At 40.4% G+C, this 20,177-nt stretch overlaps 1 protein-coding gene across 2 annotated transcripts in view; it reads left to right on the plus strand.

Moving 5' to 3' along the window:
• The window catches only part of LOC100925055 (serine/threonine-protein kinase 10), a 63,825-nt gene that overhangs the window by 41,974 nt on the left and 1,674 nt on the right, over nucleotides 1-20,177 (plus strand). Inside the window, exons 9-16 of one of the 2 annotated variants that reach the window (XM_031950948.1) lie at nucleotides 3,312-5,336; nucleotides 5,714-5,844; nucleotides 6,945-7,068; nucleotides 10,630-10,806; nucleotides 14,324-14,453; nucleotides 16,046-16,170; nucleotides 16,911-17,096; nucleotides 18,859-18,984. In XM_031950948.1, the coding sequence (XP_031806808.1) occupies nucleotides 3,312-5,336; nucleotides 5,714-5,844; nucleotides 6,945-7,068; nucleotides 10,630-10,806; nucleotides 14,324-14,453; nucleotides 16,046-16,170; nucleotides 16,911-17,096; nucleotides 18,859-18,984 (3,024 nt within the window). The remainder of the gene's footprint in view (nucleotides 1-3,311; nucleotides 5,337-5,713; nucleotides 5,845-6,944; nucleotides 7,069-10,629; nucleotides 10,807-14,323; nucleotides 14,454-16,045; nucleotides 16,171-16,910; nucleotides 17,097-18,858; nucleotides 18,985-20,177) is intronic. The other variant, XM_031950949.1, reaches the window with a different exon arrangement.

Below are 20,177 nucleotides of genomic sequence, written 5' to 3' on the forward strand. Positions count from 1 at the left end.
GACTACATTTCCTTCTGATCTAGAATCCAGAACTCTATTATTTATGCTCCTAGTTGCCTGAAAATAAAGGTGAAGTGATTTTGGTCACTTCAGTGATGGAACTGAGATTTGGACTTAAGTATTCCAACTTCAAATTCATAGCTCATTCTAAGACACCTTAGTGCCAACTGTGTTACTACCCTAGCCATGCAAACAAATCATTTCATGCCACTGAGGCTCAGTTTCTGGATCAGTTGTTGTTTGTCCTTTGTTCTCGAAGGGGACCATGACATCAGGATAGTGACCCGTGACATGCAAGTGAATTGGATTTCAGTGAGGGGGGGCTGGGCAAGGTCACCTGCTTCTCTTTCCCCTCCAAAGCCATCTGGGTCCAGTGGCCGGATACAGGTCAGGACAATTGGAGATGGTCCTGGATGCAGTGAGAGACTTTGGCCATTTTAAGCTAAGGTCTTCAACAAGGCTCAGCTTGACTGAACCAATGCTCAAGGCTAAGTAGCAACTGAGACAAAGATGTTCCTCTTTCATCTAGTCCAAAAAAATTTAAATAAATAAATGAATTAATGTAGGAGGGGAAGATTCTCAGAGTTTCTGGCCAAAGCAGAAATGACTGCTGTTTACATTCAATCTGAATCAATCAGGACCCAGACAGTGACCAAATAAATGTAGCTCAGCCTAGGACCTATTAGTGGCCAATTAGAATCAGATTGGTCTGATTTAAGGCCTTTTGGTTTACTTAAGAAAGAGATCTAGCCAGTAAACCCTAAAATACCTTGGGAGGGTTCGGAGGAGGAAGGGATTAGATTCATAATCTCCAGGGTCTCTTTTAAGTGACCTTGGATAAAGTCCCTTTAATCCTCAGTGCCTCCATCAGTAAAAATGAGGGCATTAGCCTAAATGATCTCCAAGGTCCCTTCCAGTAATAACAATCTGCAAACACGAATTTTCTAAAATACAATAATAACATGTTGGAGTTGGAAAATGAAAAAACACTTCTTAGGCACTCACTTTGTCCTAATATATCATCTAGTCCAATCCAGACTTTACAGATGAGGAAACCAAGTCTCAAACTGACTTGTCCAAGTTCACACAGTTTATCTGGGGGCAGAGGCACCAATTCTAGTGTAACTAGGACCCGAGGTTCTGATTGCTAGATGAGTGTAGTTTTATGACTTTCCACGGATATGTCATCCAGTTCCAGATTCCTGGCTGAGGATAAGATTTCTCACTGACTGGTAGAACTAATATAGCTTGGCTGGATAACAGGGCTGGATTACTCAAGCCATGCTCAGGCTGCAGAGGCTGGCAGTGAACAAAGTGTTTACCTAATGGGATTCAATTTTCTTTGGAGACTTCTTGCCTCCTAGAGACAACTCTGCTAAACACTGGATGACACTTGCATAATTTCAAAGATCTGCAGGATGAGCACACACACACACACACACACACACACACACACACACACAAGCAGCCCCATCTCTCCTCACTTTCAGTTTCTTGGCTTGCTGAAGCTAGGAAAACATATCACTTCATGGTTATCCTTCTTCATGGCTCTTCTAAGCTGACCAGTCCTCAGATTAGAGACCAGGTTCTGTTCTAAGTCTTACTCAAAGATGTTCCAGATCTAGAGACTGCCAGAGATAGCAGTCTACCTGCATAGACCCCAAGAATATACAACATGGGGAGTTGGGGGCAAAAGATACCCTCACCTCCATGCTACATTGGAGCGTTAGACCAGGCTGGAAGGGACCTCGGAGGCCACAGAATTGTAACTTTAGAGCAGGAAGGAAACCTCAAAAACCATCTAGTCCAAGTCTTTCATTTTACAGGTAGAGAAACTGAGGCCCAGGGAGAGACCAAGGGCCTTATCCAAGATCCCATAGCTAATCAATGGCAGTTGGAATTCAAACTGAGTCTTCTCCCTCCCAATTCAGTCTTCCACTGTGTTAAACTTCCTTCTGGCCTTAGCTCAGATGGGCAGCAACAAACGAACCAAGGCCAAATGCTATGAGCATCCATTATTCTTTGTCTAAACTTCTAATAAACACAAGCTCATCACATGACAGAGAAGCCCTCCTGCTTTGGGATAGGTTGGATGTGACTGATTCTTCTCTCTGTTTCTCTGTTTTTCTGATTATCTAATCTGTCTCTGCTTCTGTCTCTCTCTGTCTATCTCTGTCACTGTCTCCCTGTCTCTCTGTATCTCTCTGCCTTTCTGTGTCCCTGTCTCTGTGTCTCTGCTCTGTAATTCTCTGTCTCTATTTCTATATGTCTCTCTGAATCTGTCTCTCTATTTGTGTCTCTGTCTGATCTGTCTCTCTGTCTCTCTATTTCTCTTTCTCTGTTTCTCTGTGTCTCTGTCTTATCTGTCTCTATGTCTCTTTCTTTGTCTCTTTCTCCCTTTCTCTCCTCCTCTTCTTTCTTTCTTCTCTGTCTTTCTGTCTCTCTCTCTCTTTCTCTTTCTCTCTGTCTCTTTGTATGTCTGATTATCTGATCTGTCTTTGTCTCTGTCTCTCCTAAGAAATGTTTTGTCTGTTTTCTTCTTTAAAAGATTTTAGCTTATTTTCCAAAGGCCAGAATTAACTATAAAAAAAGCAAAATACCCAAATTCTGCTCCAATATTCTAACACCATAAAGAGAAGTGGCCCAGCCTGATGTCCTGGATAAGGGGAAGGCTTCAGAGGCAAGAAAGCCTTTCCTTTGAGACATACTAGTTGGGAGACCCAAAGAACATTCTTAACCTTACTCTAAGCAACTCTACAAAATGACATTGCAGAACAGATACAGATTTGCATTAGTATCAATTGTCTCTTCATCAGAAGTGTGTAATCTTGGGCAAAAAAATAACATAGAAGGTCTAAAAATCAATAAATATTTATCAAGTATCTACTATGTGCCATGTATTAGGCTAAGCACTAAAAATACAAGAAAAAGAAAGACACTTCCTGCCTTCAATAAGCTTATAATCTAATAGAAGAAGATAATAAGCAAGGATGCTGGATTTCAAAGTCAGGCAATGTGGGTTCAGATGTCAGCTATGATGCTTATTTTGTAACCATGAGTAAGATACTTAATCAAGCTGAGATTCTGTTTTCTCATCTCTAAAATGGCAATAATACCTATTGTAGCCACATCACAGAGTCAAATGAGGACAGTGTTTTCTCAGTCAAACAACAAGCATTTATTAAGTGTTTATGACAGGTGCTAAGCTAAGTTCTGGGGATACAAAAAAACTTGAAAGTGCCGTGGAAATGTGAGCTATTATTATAAAAAATCAGGAAGGCCCTAACTTTTCTTCTCTTTTTGCCTCTCAGCCAAGTCAAGATCACACACGTTCCCTCTCCAGTGATGATATTCCTCCTGTAGAACCAGAAAGAAACTCAAAAGATAAGAAGTTCTCCTTGGAGAAACCAGATAGAGGAGATATAGACAGCAAGAGTGTCCAGCTCCTCCCTACACCTCTAGCTGTCAAAGGAAATGACTTTAAACCTCAGGCCAGAGAGAAGAATCAAGTATTCCTCCAGCAAAATCTTCAGGGAGGGTCTCCAGACAAGCCAGGTGATGGTGCTTACACCAATTCCCTTGCTCATTCCCTTAATCCACCAGAACCTGGGCTCAACAGGCAGAGCTCTGTTGGTCCAAGTCAAAGGCTGCTTCGGCCAAGAGCCAACCGGACTTGCAGTTTGAAGCAGATGAGACGCAAGTCTGCACCTATCCTGGTTCCCACCATTGATTCTCAAAGTTCTGTGAAGCTTTTCTCCAAAGGCCCTTCAGAAGTCTTGAAGCTAATGAGACGAAGGTCATTCTTCGGTGGGGTTAAGTCCCAGGACATTCTTGACCCACTAGCTGGGAGGACTCATGAGCTGTTGGCCACTCGAAGTGAAAAAGACCTTTTGGAAGAGCAGCTCACTTCCAGCACTGAGCCTCAGGCTAACTCACAGAGTGATGTTCTTCCTTCTCCCAAGGCACTCTCCCCTGAGTCAGATACAGTGATGAAATGGACAGCTGAGACTGATTGCCCAGCTAAGCCCCGGGGAGCCCAGCTTTTCCCATGCTCCCCCATGAGCCTCTCTGAGAGACACCTGATAGGAGAAGGATTACCTACTACTCAGAGTGGGACTTCGAAGACTCCAAAGAGTCAAGAAGACATTGGCTCAGACACCCCAAATGGGCTGCCCATCCCAGATAGCCCCAGAGGGGCTATTACCCACCCCTCAACAGGAGACAAGCAGCAGGTTAATCTGGGTCTGGAAGAGCCCACAATGACCAGTTCTATGGCTGTTCTGGAGAATTCAGAACAGAATCATGATGCCAGAGGAAACCTGGAGATTTCCTTATACGAGAGGATGTCTCTTGAACCAGAAGTGTCAAGTGATCCCCTCTGTGATAAAGAAAGGAAAGTCTTATATCATCAGCTCAGTTCTACTGGCAGGCAATGGACTGGGGGTGAACTGTTGGAAGGAACCAAATCTCAGCACTTAGATGGGATGTTTATGTCTAGTCTCACAAAAGAAGAAAAGTCAGGAGCTGAGTGTGTGATGGAGGTTTCCAGTCTCTGCCAGAACATGACCGAATTCTTAAACGTCCAGGACCCAGGGGCCCTCGTTCAGACTAACCTGCCCAATAATACTGAAAAGCTAATAACAGAGGATTCAGGACATTGTTTATGCTGCCCTCAAGAGTCCCCCAACTCAGGAGATGAACTTGGCTGTGGTACCCAGAATCTAAAGGGGTCACTCAATGCAACAGACTCTTCACACCAAAGGGAATCCCATCCCCCAAAGTCAGAGGAAGGAGCTAATTTGTTGCTGAGAAAAACACAAGAGGGAAAAATTGAGGATGCCAAGAAAAACATTTCAGACTCAACAGAGAAATCAAAGAGGCTTGAAGGACAGGGGGCTCCTTGTCCTCAAGCAGTGACCATACAAACAAATTTCTCTAAAGGTGAGAAGGAGATTCCAGAGACAGAGGATAATATAGTAGTGGCCCCCACGGAGACCTTTATAAATGTCACAGAAGATGTCCAACCTTCTGAGGAACAAGCCAGAGACCTAGAAGAAGGTCATGTTAAGGAGCCCGCTCTACACCTGGTTTGGACAGCTGAGCCTTTGCAGGAACCATCAGGGTCGGGAATCCCTGAGCCCCTGAGTGGTGGGGAGAAAGTTAATTCTGCAGAAGGGAACTTGGAACAAAATGGGGGATCGTGGAGTAAAGGCAGAGTCCGGAAGGCCGAGGCAAGCCTTTTGGAAGGAACAGATTCAAGAAATATCACAAACCACGTGGCTGGTGACAAAATGACCATTGTCAGGTTTTCACCAGTTACAAGTGACATTGGCCAGGTAAGGTTGTTTATTGAGAAGGGATTGGGGTAAGAGCCAGAGAAAGGGTTTCTCCCCGTGGTTGGGAATAAAAGTCACCTTGCAGAGAATCCCATCCCCAGGACTGGTAATTTAACAAGGCAGAGTTTATTTTTTCTCTGGATGGTTCAGGATTGGCCCTAAGGGAAGGGACCGACTATACAATTATCTACCTGCACAGATGGAATAATTTAAAGTCATTTTCCTGCAACAAATTTGGCCCTGACCACCCTACCTTGGTTGGACCAGAACAAAGAGGGAGCTGCCCCCTGGTGGGAGAGGACAGTACTTTCATCACCTTAGGTACCCAGGATGGTAGAGTTTATGGGGATGCAAACTCTCCTGTTTTTTGGCTTCAGGACAACATTTCCTTCAGGAAAACTGTAAAGAAAACACGCAAGTTTGTGGTGGACGGGAAGGAGGTCAGTGTGACAACGTCCAGGCCCGTGCAGGATGCTGACCGAAAAGGAGAGAGTGTCCGTTTTGCCCGGTACGATAAAGGAGCCCCCGGCCCCCTTGGAACGGAGGGATGCAGAGAAGGGACCCAGGTCCTCTCTGCCAAACCAAAAATGATCCCAGGAGTTTCCCATGGGAAGCGGGGCACTTGTCTGGGCCGGGGACCAGGAGTGATAGATTTTGAAATTATTGATTATGTCAACATAACAGGAGGGGGTCTGAGGCAGGTACAGAGAAACGCGGACAGCTTGCCAGTCCCCCCGCTGGAACCGTTCCGTCTGCCCTGTGGCAGACCCCTGAAAGTCCTTTCCAAACTTAGGACTCAGAAATATCGGAATGAAAAACCTGCTCTCACAGAAGCCCACAGGGTTTCCTCCTTTAACCCATTTGCCACTGAGGTACAAAAAGGTTCCCCACAATGGCCTTGTATGGGCAAACACATAACCACATTTAGAAACAAATGTGAGCACTTCATCAGTATATACCCACAGGCCTATATAAGTACATATAATATCTATTAAATATTTACTCTGTGATAGACTTTGTGCTGAGGGCTGAGGACAAAAACACAAGAAAACAAGATGGTTCTTTTCCATTATAATGGGTCCAGAAGGGCTGATGGGACTCCTGTATTCACCTGGCATTAATTATTCCTTTTGACTGGGGGAATATTTTGCCCACTGAGGCACTGAGAAATAGGGTTATCATTTAGAGTTGTAAACTAAGATTGGTTTTCTTCCACTCTTACTCCCTCATTCTAGAAATGAGGAAACTGAGGTCATGAGAAGGATGATGAATGGGAGAGAAAATAAAAATTCATTAATTAAAAAAAAAAAAGAAAGAAAAGTTACATAAAAAACCAACCTGAGACCCAAAGCGATTGTGACCTATCTTAAGTTACAAACGTAAATGGGATTCAGGCCTGGGTCCCCTGATCCCAGATCCAGCACTCCTGTCACATTGTCTCTCCATGTTGGACAGTCAGATCTCCCAGATTTCTTCTCCATCCCTGTCGGAGTGAATGGGTATTTCTTGGTTTAGCCTCAGTGTTCACACCTATAAAATGGATGAATCTCCCCTAGGGAAGGCTTGAAGACGTCCTATCACAATTCTGAATAGTCTGCTATGTTTCAGTCGGAAGGAGCTACAGGAGCTGAGGCTCCTTCAGAAGGAAGAGCAGAGGGCCCAAGCTCAGCTGGACCAGAGACTCCATCAGCAGAGGGAACATATGTTCCGCCACATCGAGCTGGAAATGACGGTAACTATAATGCTTTCACCTTATGTATGTGGGGAGAGTACTGGCTTATACAAGTCAGAGAAACTAGATTAGAACACACTTCCTCTATTTACTATCTTTATCACTTATTTCAAATTCTTTAACTTCTCTGGACCTAATATAATGAAGTTGAATGAACTTCCTGTGATCCTTACATCCCCTTTCTCTTTTTCTTCCTTCCTCCCTTCCTTCCTTCTTACCTTCCTTCCTTCCTATTTTTCTTCCTTCCTTCCTTCTTTTATTCCTACCTTATTTTCTTCTTTTCCTTCTCCCTTCCTTCCTCTGTATTTCACTTTGTCCTTCCCTTCTTCTGTCCCTCCCTCCTTCTTTTCTCCTTCTTCCCTCCCTCCTCTCTCCCTCCCTACTTTCTTCCTTCCTTCTTTCTTTTTTTCCTTCCTTCCTTCCTTCCTTCCCTTCTTTCTTCTTTCCTTTCTCCCTTCCTCCCTTCCTTCCTTCCTTTCTTCCTTCCTTTTTTCATTCCTCCTTTCCTTCCTTCCTTCCTTCCTATCCTCTCCCTCTGTCCTTCCCTTCTTCTGTCCCTCCTTCTTTTCCTCCTTTCCTCCCTCCCTCCCTCCTTCCTTCCTTCCTTCCTTCCTTCCTTTTCTCTCTCTCTCTCTCTCTCTCTCTCTCTCTAATTAAGTGACTTGTCCAGGATCACACAGATAGTAAGTGTCTGAGACCATATTTGAACCTCCTGACTCCACATCTACTTGCTTTATCCATTTTACCAACTAGCAGACTCTTACATCCCTTTTCTCAAAGCAGGAATGGCCCTTGATGCAACTCAGTGGTAGGGGAAGTATTTTGTACTCCCTCCTCCTTCTTTGTTTCCTACCTCTCCCCTCACCCTCTAATCCTCTTCCCTACCACAAAATAATCTTCCTAAGGCACATACCTTACCATGTTGTTTTTCTACTCAAAAATCTTCTGTGACTTCTTATTGCCTCTAGGATACAATACGAACTCTTCAATCTTTTAAGTCCTACACCATCTGGTTCTGACCTTATTTCTCATTATTCTTGTTTACACTCTATGCAGCCCAACTAAACTGGCTTATTTACTCTTCCCCAAGGTTCACACTCTGTCTCCTATCTCTAAGCCTTCTTTCAATCTGACTTGGAATTCCTTCTATCTTAGCCTTTTTAAAGATTCAGTCCAAGGCCATGCACGTTGGGAGTCTTAGGTGAGTTCCTCTGTAATTGATGCTTCCTTACTCCAATAAACTTCTTTTTGCTTCTCTGAGTAGAACTTTTAACTCTACCACCACCACCAATGGAATGCAAACTTCTGGACTAATTTTTCTTTTTTTTTTCTTTTCTTTTATTTATTTTTGTGTTTTTTTAATTAAAGCTTTTTAATTCTCAAAAGATATGGATAGATAATTTTTTGTCATTAACCCTTGCAAAATCCTGTGTTACAATTTTCCCCCCTTCTCTAGATAGCAAGTAATCCAATATATATTAAACATGGTAAAAATATATTTTAAGTCCAATATATGCATACATATTTATACAATTATTTTGCTGCACGAGAAAAATCAAATCAAAAAGGAAAAAAATAAGAAAGAAAATGAAATGCAAGCAAACAATAAGAAAAAAGTGAGAATTCTAAGTTGTGATCCACACTCAGTTCCCACAGTCCTCTCTTTGGGTATAGATGGCTCTCTTCATCACAAGTGAAAAGAGAACATTATCTCAGAGGTGACAGGGGGGATAAGAAAGATTAGGACTAAGAATAAACTGCCCATATCCTTCCTCTTTGGTTCTTGACCAAGATCTCCCATAAATCCTCCACAAGGAGCTACCCAATATGCTCTAGGCATAAAACAGAGATCTAGTTCTCCCAGAACTCTTGACATTGCATATCATCAATAGCATACATAGGTAGTGATCTCTGGCTCATCCTTCACTTGCTAAAAAACAGCCCATTTTCTTTTCTTGCACCCATCTCTTTGATGGCTTCTTCTGCACAGTTCTTTGTCAATAATGTGTTACAGTGTATTTTCAGCCTAATCTTTTCCCAAACTTTATGTATTCATTCCAGAGAAAATCAAGCTTTCTGATTCCAAAAGTCCAAACCCAAATGGGCATCACACCCATATATTTTTGTCTTTCTTGGACAGGGACCCCAGAATTCATCTTTAAACAAGATTGACAGAATTCTGAAGGCTATGCTGAAAACCTCCCCAAGTTCTACCCTTCACAATTCATCTCAATTAATTTTATTCTTTTAGAGAGTACCCAGTCAAATCACCTCTGGCCTTCTCTATTCACTTTTCATTTTGGTAGCACATGTTCTCTTTTCACTAGTTACAATCCCAAAGCAGTTGAGTAATAACATTTTATTGCAGAAAATGCAAGTACTATTCAGACCAGATTAAGACTACTGAGATGTTTATTATTCTTCATCCAGAAAGTCTGATCTAATCATGTTTTTGTTTTTGTGTCTGTTTTTTTTTACTGGAGTACTCAATAATCAGAGGAAGGAAAATTGCTACCTCTACTGTGAGATATTTATTGTGTTTTTATCTACTTGAACTACAAGCTAATGGTTTTTATTGTCATTTAATTGTGTCTACTCTTTTTTGTATAAATGAGACTAAAGGGATGTCTTTATAAGAACAAAAATAAGAAAATGCAAATACTTCACATAAATTGAAACACAGTAAATGATAACTGAAATAGACAAAATTTTAAACACTTGAAAAATACTTTCTCATTAGACTATTACAGCAACCCTGTGAGTTGGGTACTCTCGCTCATAGGGACATAGATTCAGAGCAGTCAGGTGCTTTAGAAATTATCTGATCCAACCTCCTCATTTTACAGATGAGGAAACTAAGACCCAAAGAAGTAACTTGCCTAATGTCTCATAGGTGATATGAGAGAGGCTGAGATTTGAACCCCAAACCTCTAACTCCAAATCCACAGTTTCTTCCCTCATACCATCTTTGTCCACATTTTATAGATGAGAGAACTCTGACTGAGAGAGTTTAAGTGACTTGTCCATGCTCATACAGTTTGGCAGGATTCGAACCTCCTGACTACAATCCCAATATTCTAGCCACCAGTAACAATAAGTTTATGCTCTCTCTACAAGATAATCATAATCATCATTTAGCCCATTTATCTTTTTAAGGTTTGTAAAATACTTTGATGGATAATAAAAGTATGAAGAAAAATATAAAAAACTGAGGATTTATCTTTATGAAAGGATAGACTTGAATCACCTCAGAAATCTACTTTGGTATTGCTGAGACTTGACTTTTTTAAAATGCTAAAACACCTCTGAGGATGTCAAGCCTATATTGAGCAAGAGCTAGAATATAAAAGTGTGGCTCCCCTAGGAATTCATTTCTAGGGAGACAGGAGACCTGAATCATCTTCCAGCCTTCCCTTCTCCTTCATTCCTAAGAGTAAACCTCCTCACTTGAGGAGCAGAGTTAGATCTTTTCCATGCTTAGGAGGAGAAGTAAGGGGATACCTGGAACACGTTAGAAGGCATTCAGAGTAAGGAACAGAGTGGGGACTAATCTCTCCACAGGGCAAGAAACAATACTATGATAGCCAAGTGGAGGCTGTGGAACGCCATCACAAGCAGATTACAGAAAGACTAGAAGCAGAGTATACCCAGAGACTCCAGGACCGGGCTCTGCGCCTAAAAGCCCAGCAGGAAAAAAGCACTAAGAAGTTGCCTGACCTGAGAGAGAACAGGAAAAAGGTAAGAAACTGCATTTCTGTGTGTGTCCAGATCCCAAGGACGATCTTTAGGGTCTGGGAGGAGAATATGAGATAAAGAGGAGCTAAGGGCCCAGCAGTCCCAGTACAGACACATGTCCATCCATCACCTACCTGGCATCAGGTTAGGATCTTACTGATGCAAAAATTTGAACAATACATAAGGGTATTTCAGGAGTCCACAAGTTGATTCTCACCTGGAACAAGTAGAGATAAGGCCATAATTTGGGTGAGGTGACCAGGATTTAAGGAAAATGGGAAAAGGCAGGGAATAGAGTGATTGGACAGATTTAAACCCTCCAAAAGACAAATTTGATTTGGATCCTATCTGATTTGGGAATAGAGTTAGGTAGGCAGCCTAAGAAATAACAAGCAGGATGTTTTTTTTAAATAATAGCTTTTTATTTTTCAAAATACATGCAAAGATAGTTTTCAAAAGTCTCCCTTGCAAAACCTTTTGTTCCATATTTTTCCCTTTCTTCCCCTCTCATTCCTCTCCTAGATAGCAAGTAATTCAATATAGGTTAAGCATGTGCAATTCTTCTAAACATATTTCCACATTTATCATGCTGCATAAAAAAAATCAGAACAAAAAAGGAAAAAATGAGAGAAAAAAACAAGTACACCAGCAACAACAAAAAAGGTGAAAATACTATGTTGTCATCCCCATTTAGTCCCCATAGTCTTCTTTCTGGATACAGATGGCTCTCTCTATCACGTCTATTGGAATTGGCCTGAATCATCTCATTACTGAAAAGAGCCAAGTCCATCATAATTGATCATCACATAATCTTGTTGTTGTGTACAATGTTTTTTTGATTCTACTCACTTCACTTAGCTTCACTTAGTTCATCTAAGTCTCTCCAGGCCTTTCTGAAATCATCCAGGCAGAATGTTTCATGAAGAGACACGTTTGAACATTACTTTTCATAATTTATATATTTATTTTGAAGTAAGCCAATTCAAATGTTAGAATGCAGAGTCAAAGCCTCTGGTGGACAGTACTAAATAATAATTATCAAGCATTAAATAGCCCTTTTAAAACTTACATAGTGTTTTGTTAATAATATCTCATTTTATCCTCACAATTCTGGAAAGTAGGTACTATTATTATCCCCATTTAACAGATAAAGAAACTTAGGCAAATATTGATAAAAAGTCTAGTGTCACATAGCTAAGTAAGTGTCTGAGGCTTGAACCAAGTTTTCCTGACTCCCCAGCACTCTATTCATTGGTTTCCTACATAGACTTTAAAGTAAAGTGCTTTATTTGAGTTTCTATAATAACCCCATGCAACAAGAAGTACTTAAAAAGCATAGATAGATTATTTGTAGAGTATAGATGTCCTACTATAGATGAGGAAACTGAGTTTTAGAGATAGAGGATGGCTTGTCCATAGGACAATGTTCAAATATGGGATTTGAATCCAAGTCCAGAACTCTACCCATTAGGTTCATGATCTAGACATAAAAAATGATATTATAAACAAATTAGAAGAACATAGGATTGTTTACCTCTTAGACCTGTGGAGAAAGAAGGAACTTGTGACCAAAGAAGAACTAGAGATCATTATTGATCACAAAATAGATAACTTTGATTATATTAAGTTAAAAAGTTTTTGTACAAACAAAACTAATGCAGACGAGGTTAGAAGGGAAGCAATAAACTGGGAAAACATGTTTATATTCAAAGGTTCTGATAAAGGCCTCATTTCTAAAATATATAGAGAATTGACTCAAATTTATAAGAAATCAAGCCAGTGGTCAAAGAATATGAACAATTTCAGATGAAGAAATTGAAACTATTTCTAGTCATATGAAAAGATGCTCCAAGTCATTATTGATCGGAGAAATGCAGATTAAGACAACTCTGAGATATCATTACACACCTGTCAGATTGGCTAAGATGACAGGAAAAAATAATGATGATTGTTGGAGGGGATGTGGGAAAACTGGGACATTGATGCATTGTTGGTGGAACTGTGGGAATGGATCTAACCATTCTGGAGAACAATCCGGAACTATGCTCAAAAAGTTATCAAACTGCGCATACCCTTTGACCCAGCAATGTTACTACTGGGCTTCTATCCCAAAAGAAGGGAAAGGGACCTGTATGTGCAAGAATGTTTGTGGCAGCCCTGCTTGTAGTGGCAAGAAATTGGAAACTGAGTGGATGCCCATCAATTGGAGAATGGCCGAATAAAATATGAATGTTATGGAATATTATTATTCTGTAAGAAACACTCAGCAGGATGATTTCAGAAAGGCCTGGAGAGACTTACATGAACTGATGCTAAATAAAGTGAGCAGAACGAGGAGATCATTATCCACAGCAACAAGACTATACAACGTTCAATTCTGATGGACATGGCCCTCTTCAACAATGAGATGATTCAAACCAGTTCCAGTTGTTCAGTGATAAAGAGAGCCATCCCACACCCAGAGAAGACTATGAGAACTGAGTGTTGACCACAACATAGCATTTTCACTCTTTCTGTTGATGTTTGCTTACATTTTGTCTTCTTTCTCAGGTTTTTTCCCCTCTTCATCGGATTTTTCTTGTGCAGCAAGATAACTGTATAAATATGTGTATATATAGTGAACTTAGCATATATTTTTAATACATTTAACATATATTGGACTACTTGTCATCTAGGAGATGGGGTGGGGGGAATGAGGGGAAATTTTGGAACAGGTTTTGTAAGGGTTAATGTTGAAAAATTATCCACGCATATGTTTTGTAAATAAAAAGCTTTAATTAAAAAAAGTTTAAAAATTAAAAAATAAAAATAAAAATTTGTCTGGCCAGAAAGAAAAAAATAAAAGTATGCAAAGTATGAAAAAAAAAGAACTCTACCCATTAGCCAACATTGTCTCTTAGTAACATAGAGAGGACATAACTTTCAAAGACAGAGGGTCCTTTTCTTTAGCACCTACTAGAAATTAACTTGTACATTTTTTTTTTTTGTTGTAGTTCATCTGGGGTATCATTCTGGGCAATACATCTTTAGCTTATGTACCATATGCCAATCTAGTTGGGATCTGGAAAAAATAGATCTTTTCCTTATTAATTCCATCTGTGCAAAGAACACTGTTTTTGGAGATTTCATTCACTTAAATAGATTGGCATTTGTGTATAATTTAAAGTCTTAGAGTTTCTTGGGGCCACTGAGAGGTTAAGTTGCTTCATACAATGAATAGTGTCAGAGGCAAGACCCCAACCCAACCCAGATTTTTCTTACTTCTATACTGGTTCTCTATCCACTATATGCTACATTATCTTTAGACTTGTTCTTTGTTTTTAAAAAAAAAAAGATTTTCCAATTTAAATGCCTTGAGGAAAAGGACCCTCTCTCATGCATCTTCCTATGTTCACTGTTTAGCCATGGTGTTCTGCACCCAGCAGTGGATGATGGTGATGATGATGATGATGGTAATGGGATGGTGATGGCGATGCTGCTGTTGTTATTGAACTAAAAAAAAACTTTTCTTTTTCTTTAGGAGCAGAGTTTTAACCAGCATCAGCAAGAACAGTTGAACCAAGCCCTACAAAAACTGATTCAGGAGCATAAGAAAAAAGTGACCTCCATTGAATGGGAATGCACCAGCAAAGTCCATAGCCTGAAAAGAGGTAAGGCTTAGCTCAAAATTATATACAGATACCCTTGTATTTGAGGAGCTGTCATTTATGAGGGGAGCTAACTCTATTCCAAGAGGTTCCAAAGTGCAAACATTGGGCCAATAGGTCAAAGTTACTGAGAAGTAGGTTTTATCTCAATATAAGAAAAAATTCCCTCTGTAGAGCTGGCTAAAAATTGAAGGATGTGTCTTATTAGGTTATGAGTTCCTCATCATTGAATGTGTTCATTAGAAATTGTGGCCTCTTTTTAAGGGATATTATAGAAGGGATTCATGCTTTGAATATGAAAAAAAAAAGACTAGGTGACCCAAAGATCCCTCCCAACTCTAAAATTCAGTGATTCCATGACCACCCATGAAAGGACAACAGGGATCCTAAAAGAAATTATGTAAATAGTTATTCCTTCCATATCACAGGGGTTAGAGGGGCTGTATCCCCATGAGATGGAAAATCTATGTAAAAATTTGGCCCACCCTTTGTACCAAAGAAGTCTAATTATTACAGTATCAAAAGATAAAATATGTTGATATTATCCAATACTATTCATGTATTTTATGTATTTTTGATTTTCTAAACTTTTCCTGTGTCATTTGCTGGCTTTTACATGTTGTCTCTGGCTTTTGCAAAAAACAAAACAAAACAAAACTCACATTTAATCTCTTATGTCAACCTGTGATATATCAAAACCATGATGGAGAAAGTAGCGATGTGGAAGGGATAACAACACTATACTTGGAATATTAACATGAGGATCTAGGCCAGAGTCTAATAGCAAGGAATTCTAAAGACATGGGTCACTCTTTCCATAGTATACCACCCATTCTACCTCTACCTTACCTCAGGCTCAGATGGGAACTATAAGTTGACTTCAATGTTCAGTGATTGTAGCACAGACTCTGGCAGGGAAACTGAGGTATGGTCTCGAGAGAAAATGACCGTAGGTAGACTTTCTATGGATCTTTCTAAGAAATGTCAGTCTTTTACTACAGGATCCAGTTTAGATGAGCAAGGGGCATGTAGACAGTAGAGGGAAGGATGGGAATAGGAGACAAGGCAGTCAAAATGTAAAGTATATGGAGATGGAGTGGTATATGAAAAATTGGGAAAAAAATTAATTGGAGCTAGTCTATTTGAGGACTTTGGATCAGGATTTTGGTTTGTAAGATTACGAATGTATTGAGGTGGTAGCTTCCCACAGATTATCAGACAGCTGTGGACCTAGAAAGAGGGGTAGTTATCCTAAGCCATCTTTCATAGGACCTTCCTACCAAGGTTGAAGACCTCAATAAGAGCATCCAAAGATCCAATTGACTGGATCAGGTTGATGGAATAGGAGCCAAAAATGGATGGAATAACCTTTAGCTGAAGTTCATGGAATGTCAGACCTGGGAGGGACCTTAGCAATGGCCTAGTCCAATTATTCACAACCTTCTGGAATATAAGGTCCACATTTTTCAAGTCAAAAAATTTTGCAAATTTCTGTCCCATCCTCGATAATAGTAATTATGTTATTAATGCCCATTTTTTGAAGAAAATACATAATTATGAGAATTTGTAATGATGAAGAAACCTCTTTTCTGCAGCCCGGGAGGCTGTGATCTGGCAGCTGGAACAGTCCCACTTACAAGAAAAATATCAACTTTTCAAGCAGCAGGTGAAGGAACAGTACTCCCTGCACAGGCAACAGTTGACCAAGCGCCATGAGAAGGTAGTATCAATGCTTTTTTTTTTTTTCCTGAGGCAGTTGGGATTAAGTGACTTGCCCACGGTCACATTACTAGGAAGTGTTAAGTGTGTGAGACCAAATTTGAACTCAGGTCCTCCTGATTTCAAGGCTGGTGCTTTAGCCACCTAGCTGCCCCCCTCCCAATGCTTTTCTGACACCTAATCTTACTAACTCAACCAAAGAGCAGCTCTGCTTGAATCCAATCCCCTCTTCTTAAATGACTCTCCAAAAGTTGCCCCTCAAGGCAATCAGGGTCTAAAATGGGATAAGTAGGCACTTAAAGGAACTGGATTTATTCTTCTCATAACTACTTATAGGTTTCAGTTTTGCAAGATTAGCCCATTAGTTTTTAGGCACCAAATTCAGCATTCAATTGACTGCCCACATATTTTTTATATAGTGCTTTATGGTTTGCAAACATTATCTCATTTGATCCTCACAATAACTTCTGGGAGATAGGTGCTGCTATCACCCCCATTTTGCAGATGAGAAAGCTGACACTGAGAAAGGTGACTAGTAAGGGTCAAGTAGCTATTAAGTGTCAGAGATGACAACCCAAGTCTCCTTCACTCCAAATCCAATGTCCTATTTATTGTATCATCTAGCTATTTTAAAAAGAAAGAAAAATCAGGTGACAGGAGGGTAAAAGAAAGTGAAGGAGAAAGAAAATAAGATGGATGGATAAATTACTTCATATGAAAGTCTTGTGTTGTGCCTTGCAGGATAATGAAAGGATGCACAGCTTCCATCACCTCCTATTGGAAGAGTTGAAAAACCAACAAGCCCAGGAGAGAAGCCAGCAGCTAAAATCTCAGCGAAATGAGGCCAGGGCCCGCCTAGCCCAGTTCAAAGAGAGCCTCAAATTTCAGGACAAAAGTGCTTCTGAGCACAGAGAGCAGCTCAAACAGGTACTGGTCCATGGAGTGAGTATTTGTCAGTCCCTCACCATGAGAATAGTAATTTAGAATGGTAAAAGAGGGCTTAGACATCCTGTTCGAACTACTCACTTCATGGAGGGGGAATCTGAAACCCAGATGGGTGAAAAGACTTTATCCAAAGTGACTAGCAGAGTTAGACTGAAAACCCAGGAATCTTGCCTCCCCGTCCAGGCTCTTTCCATTAGAACAGGATTCCTGTTCAGGTACAGGTTAGTCCAGATGGCCACTAAAGTCCCTTCCAACTCCAGGATTCTGTGATTTTGTAAAATAAACGTGAGGTAGGCTAGGACCTAAAGGAATATGATCTAATCCAGTCTAGTCTCTGCCAGTAGAAGTGTGACCTCAGGCAAATGCTCTTACCTGGCTGACTTCCAGTTTCCTCGTCTGTAAAAAATGAGGGGCTTGGCTCTTCTGCCCCCTTAATGCCAATGCCTTCTTGATTAGCTCTAATTGATTGATTAACTCTATTGATTAGCTCTAATTCATCATATGCATGTGGGTGGATATATACTTATATATATCCACACCCATACATATATATTCTGCATATATATATATATATATACATATATATATATGGATATATCCTGCCTGTATATAGTTGTTTGTTTATTGTCTCCCCCCCTCTTAGATAGTGAACTTCTTGTGAAAGGATTAGTTGATTTGGGATTTTTTGTGCTTTGAGGATTTTTTGATCTTTCTTTGTATCTCCATTCCTTACTATAGAGCCAGGCACATACATAGTAGGCACTTAAAAATGCTTATTGATTTGTCTTCTGTCTCTAACATACTTTTATATCCCACTGATTCCATGATAAGGCAGAATATAAAAGTAACAGATGAAATATGGCAGTAAAATACTATGAAAGTTCAGAGGACTGATCATCAATTAATTATATTAATATTTTATAGTGTTAGTCACTATAATTAGTGTATTAATAATATGTTTCTATATAATTAGATAAAGGATAAATTTCATAATTATTGTAATTATTAAACAAAGTATAATAAATACAGCATTTATTATTTTTTATTGTTATTAATAAATAAAGTATATACTATTGTGTGAATTTATATAATGCACAAAGAACTATGCTAAGCACCAGGGATACCTAGAGAAAAGTCAGATCACCCCTGTTAACAAGGAATTCATATTCTAAAAAGGGAGACAACACACAGGGAATGTTTTGGCTGCAAGTCAGTTGGAAAAGCCCCATGGTCCTTAGGATCCAGTACCAAAGAAGATGTCACTGAGAGGTCCCTTTTAGTTAGGGTTGGGGATGGGGAACCAGGGAAGGCTTTGTAGAGATGGCATCTAAACGGCATATTGAAGGATGGATATGATTTCAGTGTGTGGGAAGGGGAGGGAGGTCATTCCAAAAACAGAGCACAGCATAAGAAAAAACAAATGGTCCAGCTTTGCTAGAGCACAGGAACAAGAGGGAGAGTGATGAGAAGCAATGATGGGAACATCAGTTGGGATCTGATTGCACAGGGCCTCCATCACCCAGGTGAGGAGTTTTGAGATTACCCTGAGTACAGGCCATGGGGAATCCATGGAGGTTTCTGAGCAGAAGCCTGGTATAATCAGAGTTGTGTGTGCAATTCTTATTGTTCAATGCCTGAGCCAGGAGCACAAAGTCCCCTTCACTGCCCTTCCCCTTCAGGAGATTCTGGAAGCTTTGTTGCCCTGGTACCAAACCCAATTTGGCTCAATGTGTTTCTTGTGCAGTTCTTACAGCAAGAGGAAGGACGCCAGAAGGCAGAAACAGAGCAATGCCAGCAAAAGCACCAAAAACAGCTGCAGGAACTACAGCAGCAGCTGGAGGCCAATGTGCAGGAGGTGGGGCAGATGCAGGTGAGTGATAGGAGCCCTCTTTGCCTCACGTGAGAGTGAGCAGAAAAGGGGAAAGCTGTCAGAAATCCAGCAGACCCTATGTAGGGATGCTCCGGACGGGTGGAAAAATATTGGTTTTTGTGGCTTCTAGAAATCTGCAAAGCTGGAAGGGACCCTCAAGATTATCTCCTTCATTTTTATAAATGGGGGACTTGGGTCTGGAGAGGCTGTGTGACCTGTCAAAACTTGGATTTGAATAGTGTGCTTGGTCTGAAGTCAAGGAGACTCATCTTCCTGAGTTCAAATCTGGCTATTAATTTGAACTTATCCATGTGATTTTGGATGCTTGGATGAGTCTGGTTCTCAGATTTCCTATATGTCAAGTAGGGATAGGAAGCCCACCTTCCCAGCCTCAGAGTCATTGCCCCATAGTAACCTTATATTCTGCATTTTTAGCCACGACCCATTCTGCTTCAAGACAGAATAACAACTGTACTCTCCCTTATGTTAGCAATGAACTCCTTCTACATCTATGGAAATCCTTTTTTTTTAAGGAACAAATTCAAAACACCTTTTTCATACAGCCTTTCCTAATACTCTTTCCCCATTCCCCTCACTGGAAAGGATTCATTTCTCTTTGAATCTTTCATTCCACTATGTGTGATCTCTCCTGTGCATTTAATGACATTCTAGTTTTATTATGTTTATCTGTGCACACGTCTTATTTCCTCTTCCCTTCCCCCAAAGTAGTATAAGTTCCCTTTGAACAGATGCTGTGTCCTTTTTCACCTTTCTGTCCTCTGATACTTACCATAATATCTTGCACCTACTATAATCAGTGTGGATCCTCCCCTTTCCCCCAACATGGATCTCAATCCCTCTATAATTTAGGCTCGAGAGTTGTTATGGTCAAAAACTCTGCAATCAACCTGGTAATGAGCCTTTCCAATCTTAGTTATGAGGTTCTTGGGTGATAGATGCAAAATCTATTTGCAGACCTGGATTGAAGCCTTTCCAGCTTGATAGGGCCTACCAACACTTGCGTTCCACTGGCTAGACTTTGAGAAGCAGGGCAATATCAAGGCTACGTTGGAGCCTAGGAAAATGGGATCTTAGTGGAACCCTTGCACATGATTAGTGCTTAGTAAAGTTAATTGCATTGAACACCTGTCTTCCTTCTTTCCATGGCTGATGTGATAACACAATAAGATAAG

This window comes from Sarcophilus harrisii, chromosome 2, assembly GCF_902635505.1.
Source record: "Sarcophilus harrisii chromosome 2, mSarHar1.11, whole genome shotgun sequence".
Classification (NCBI taxonomy): Eukaryota; Metazoa; Chordata; class Mammalia; order Dasyuromorphia; family Dasyuridae; genus Sarcophilus; species Sarcophilus harrisii.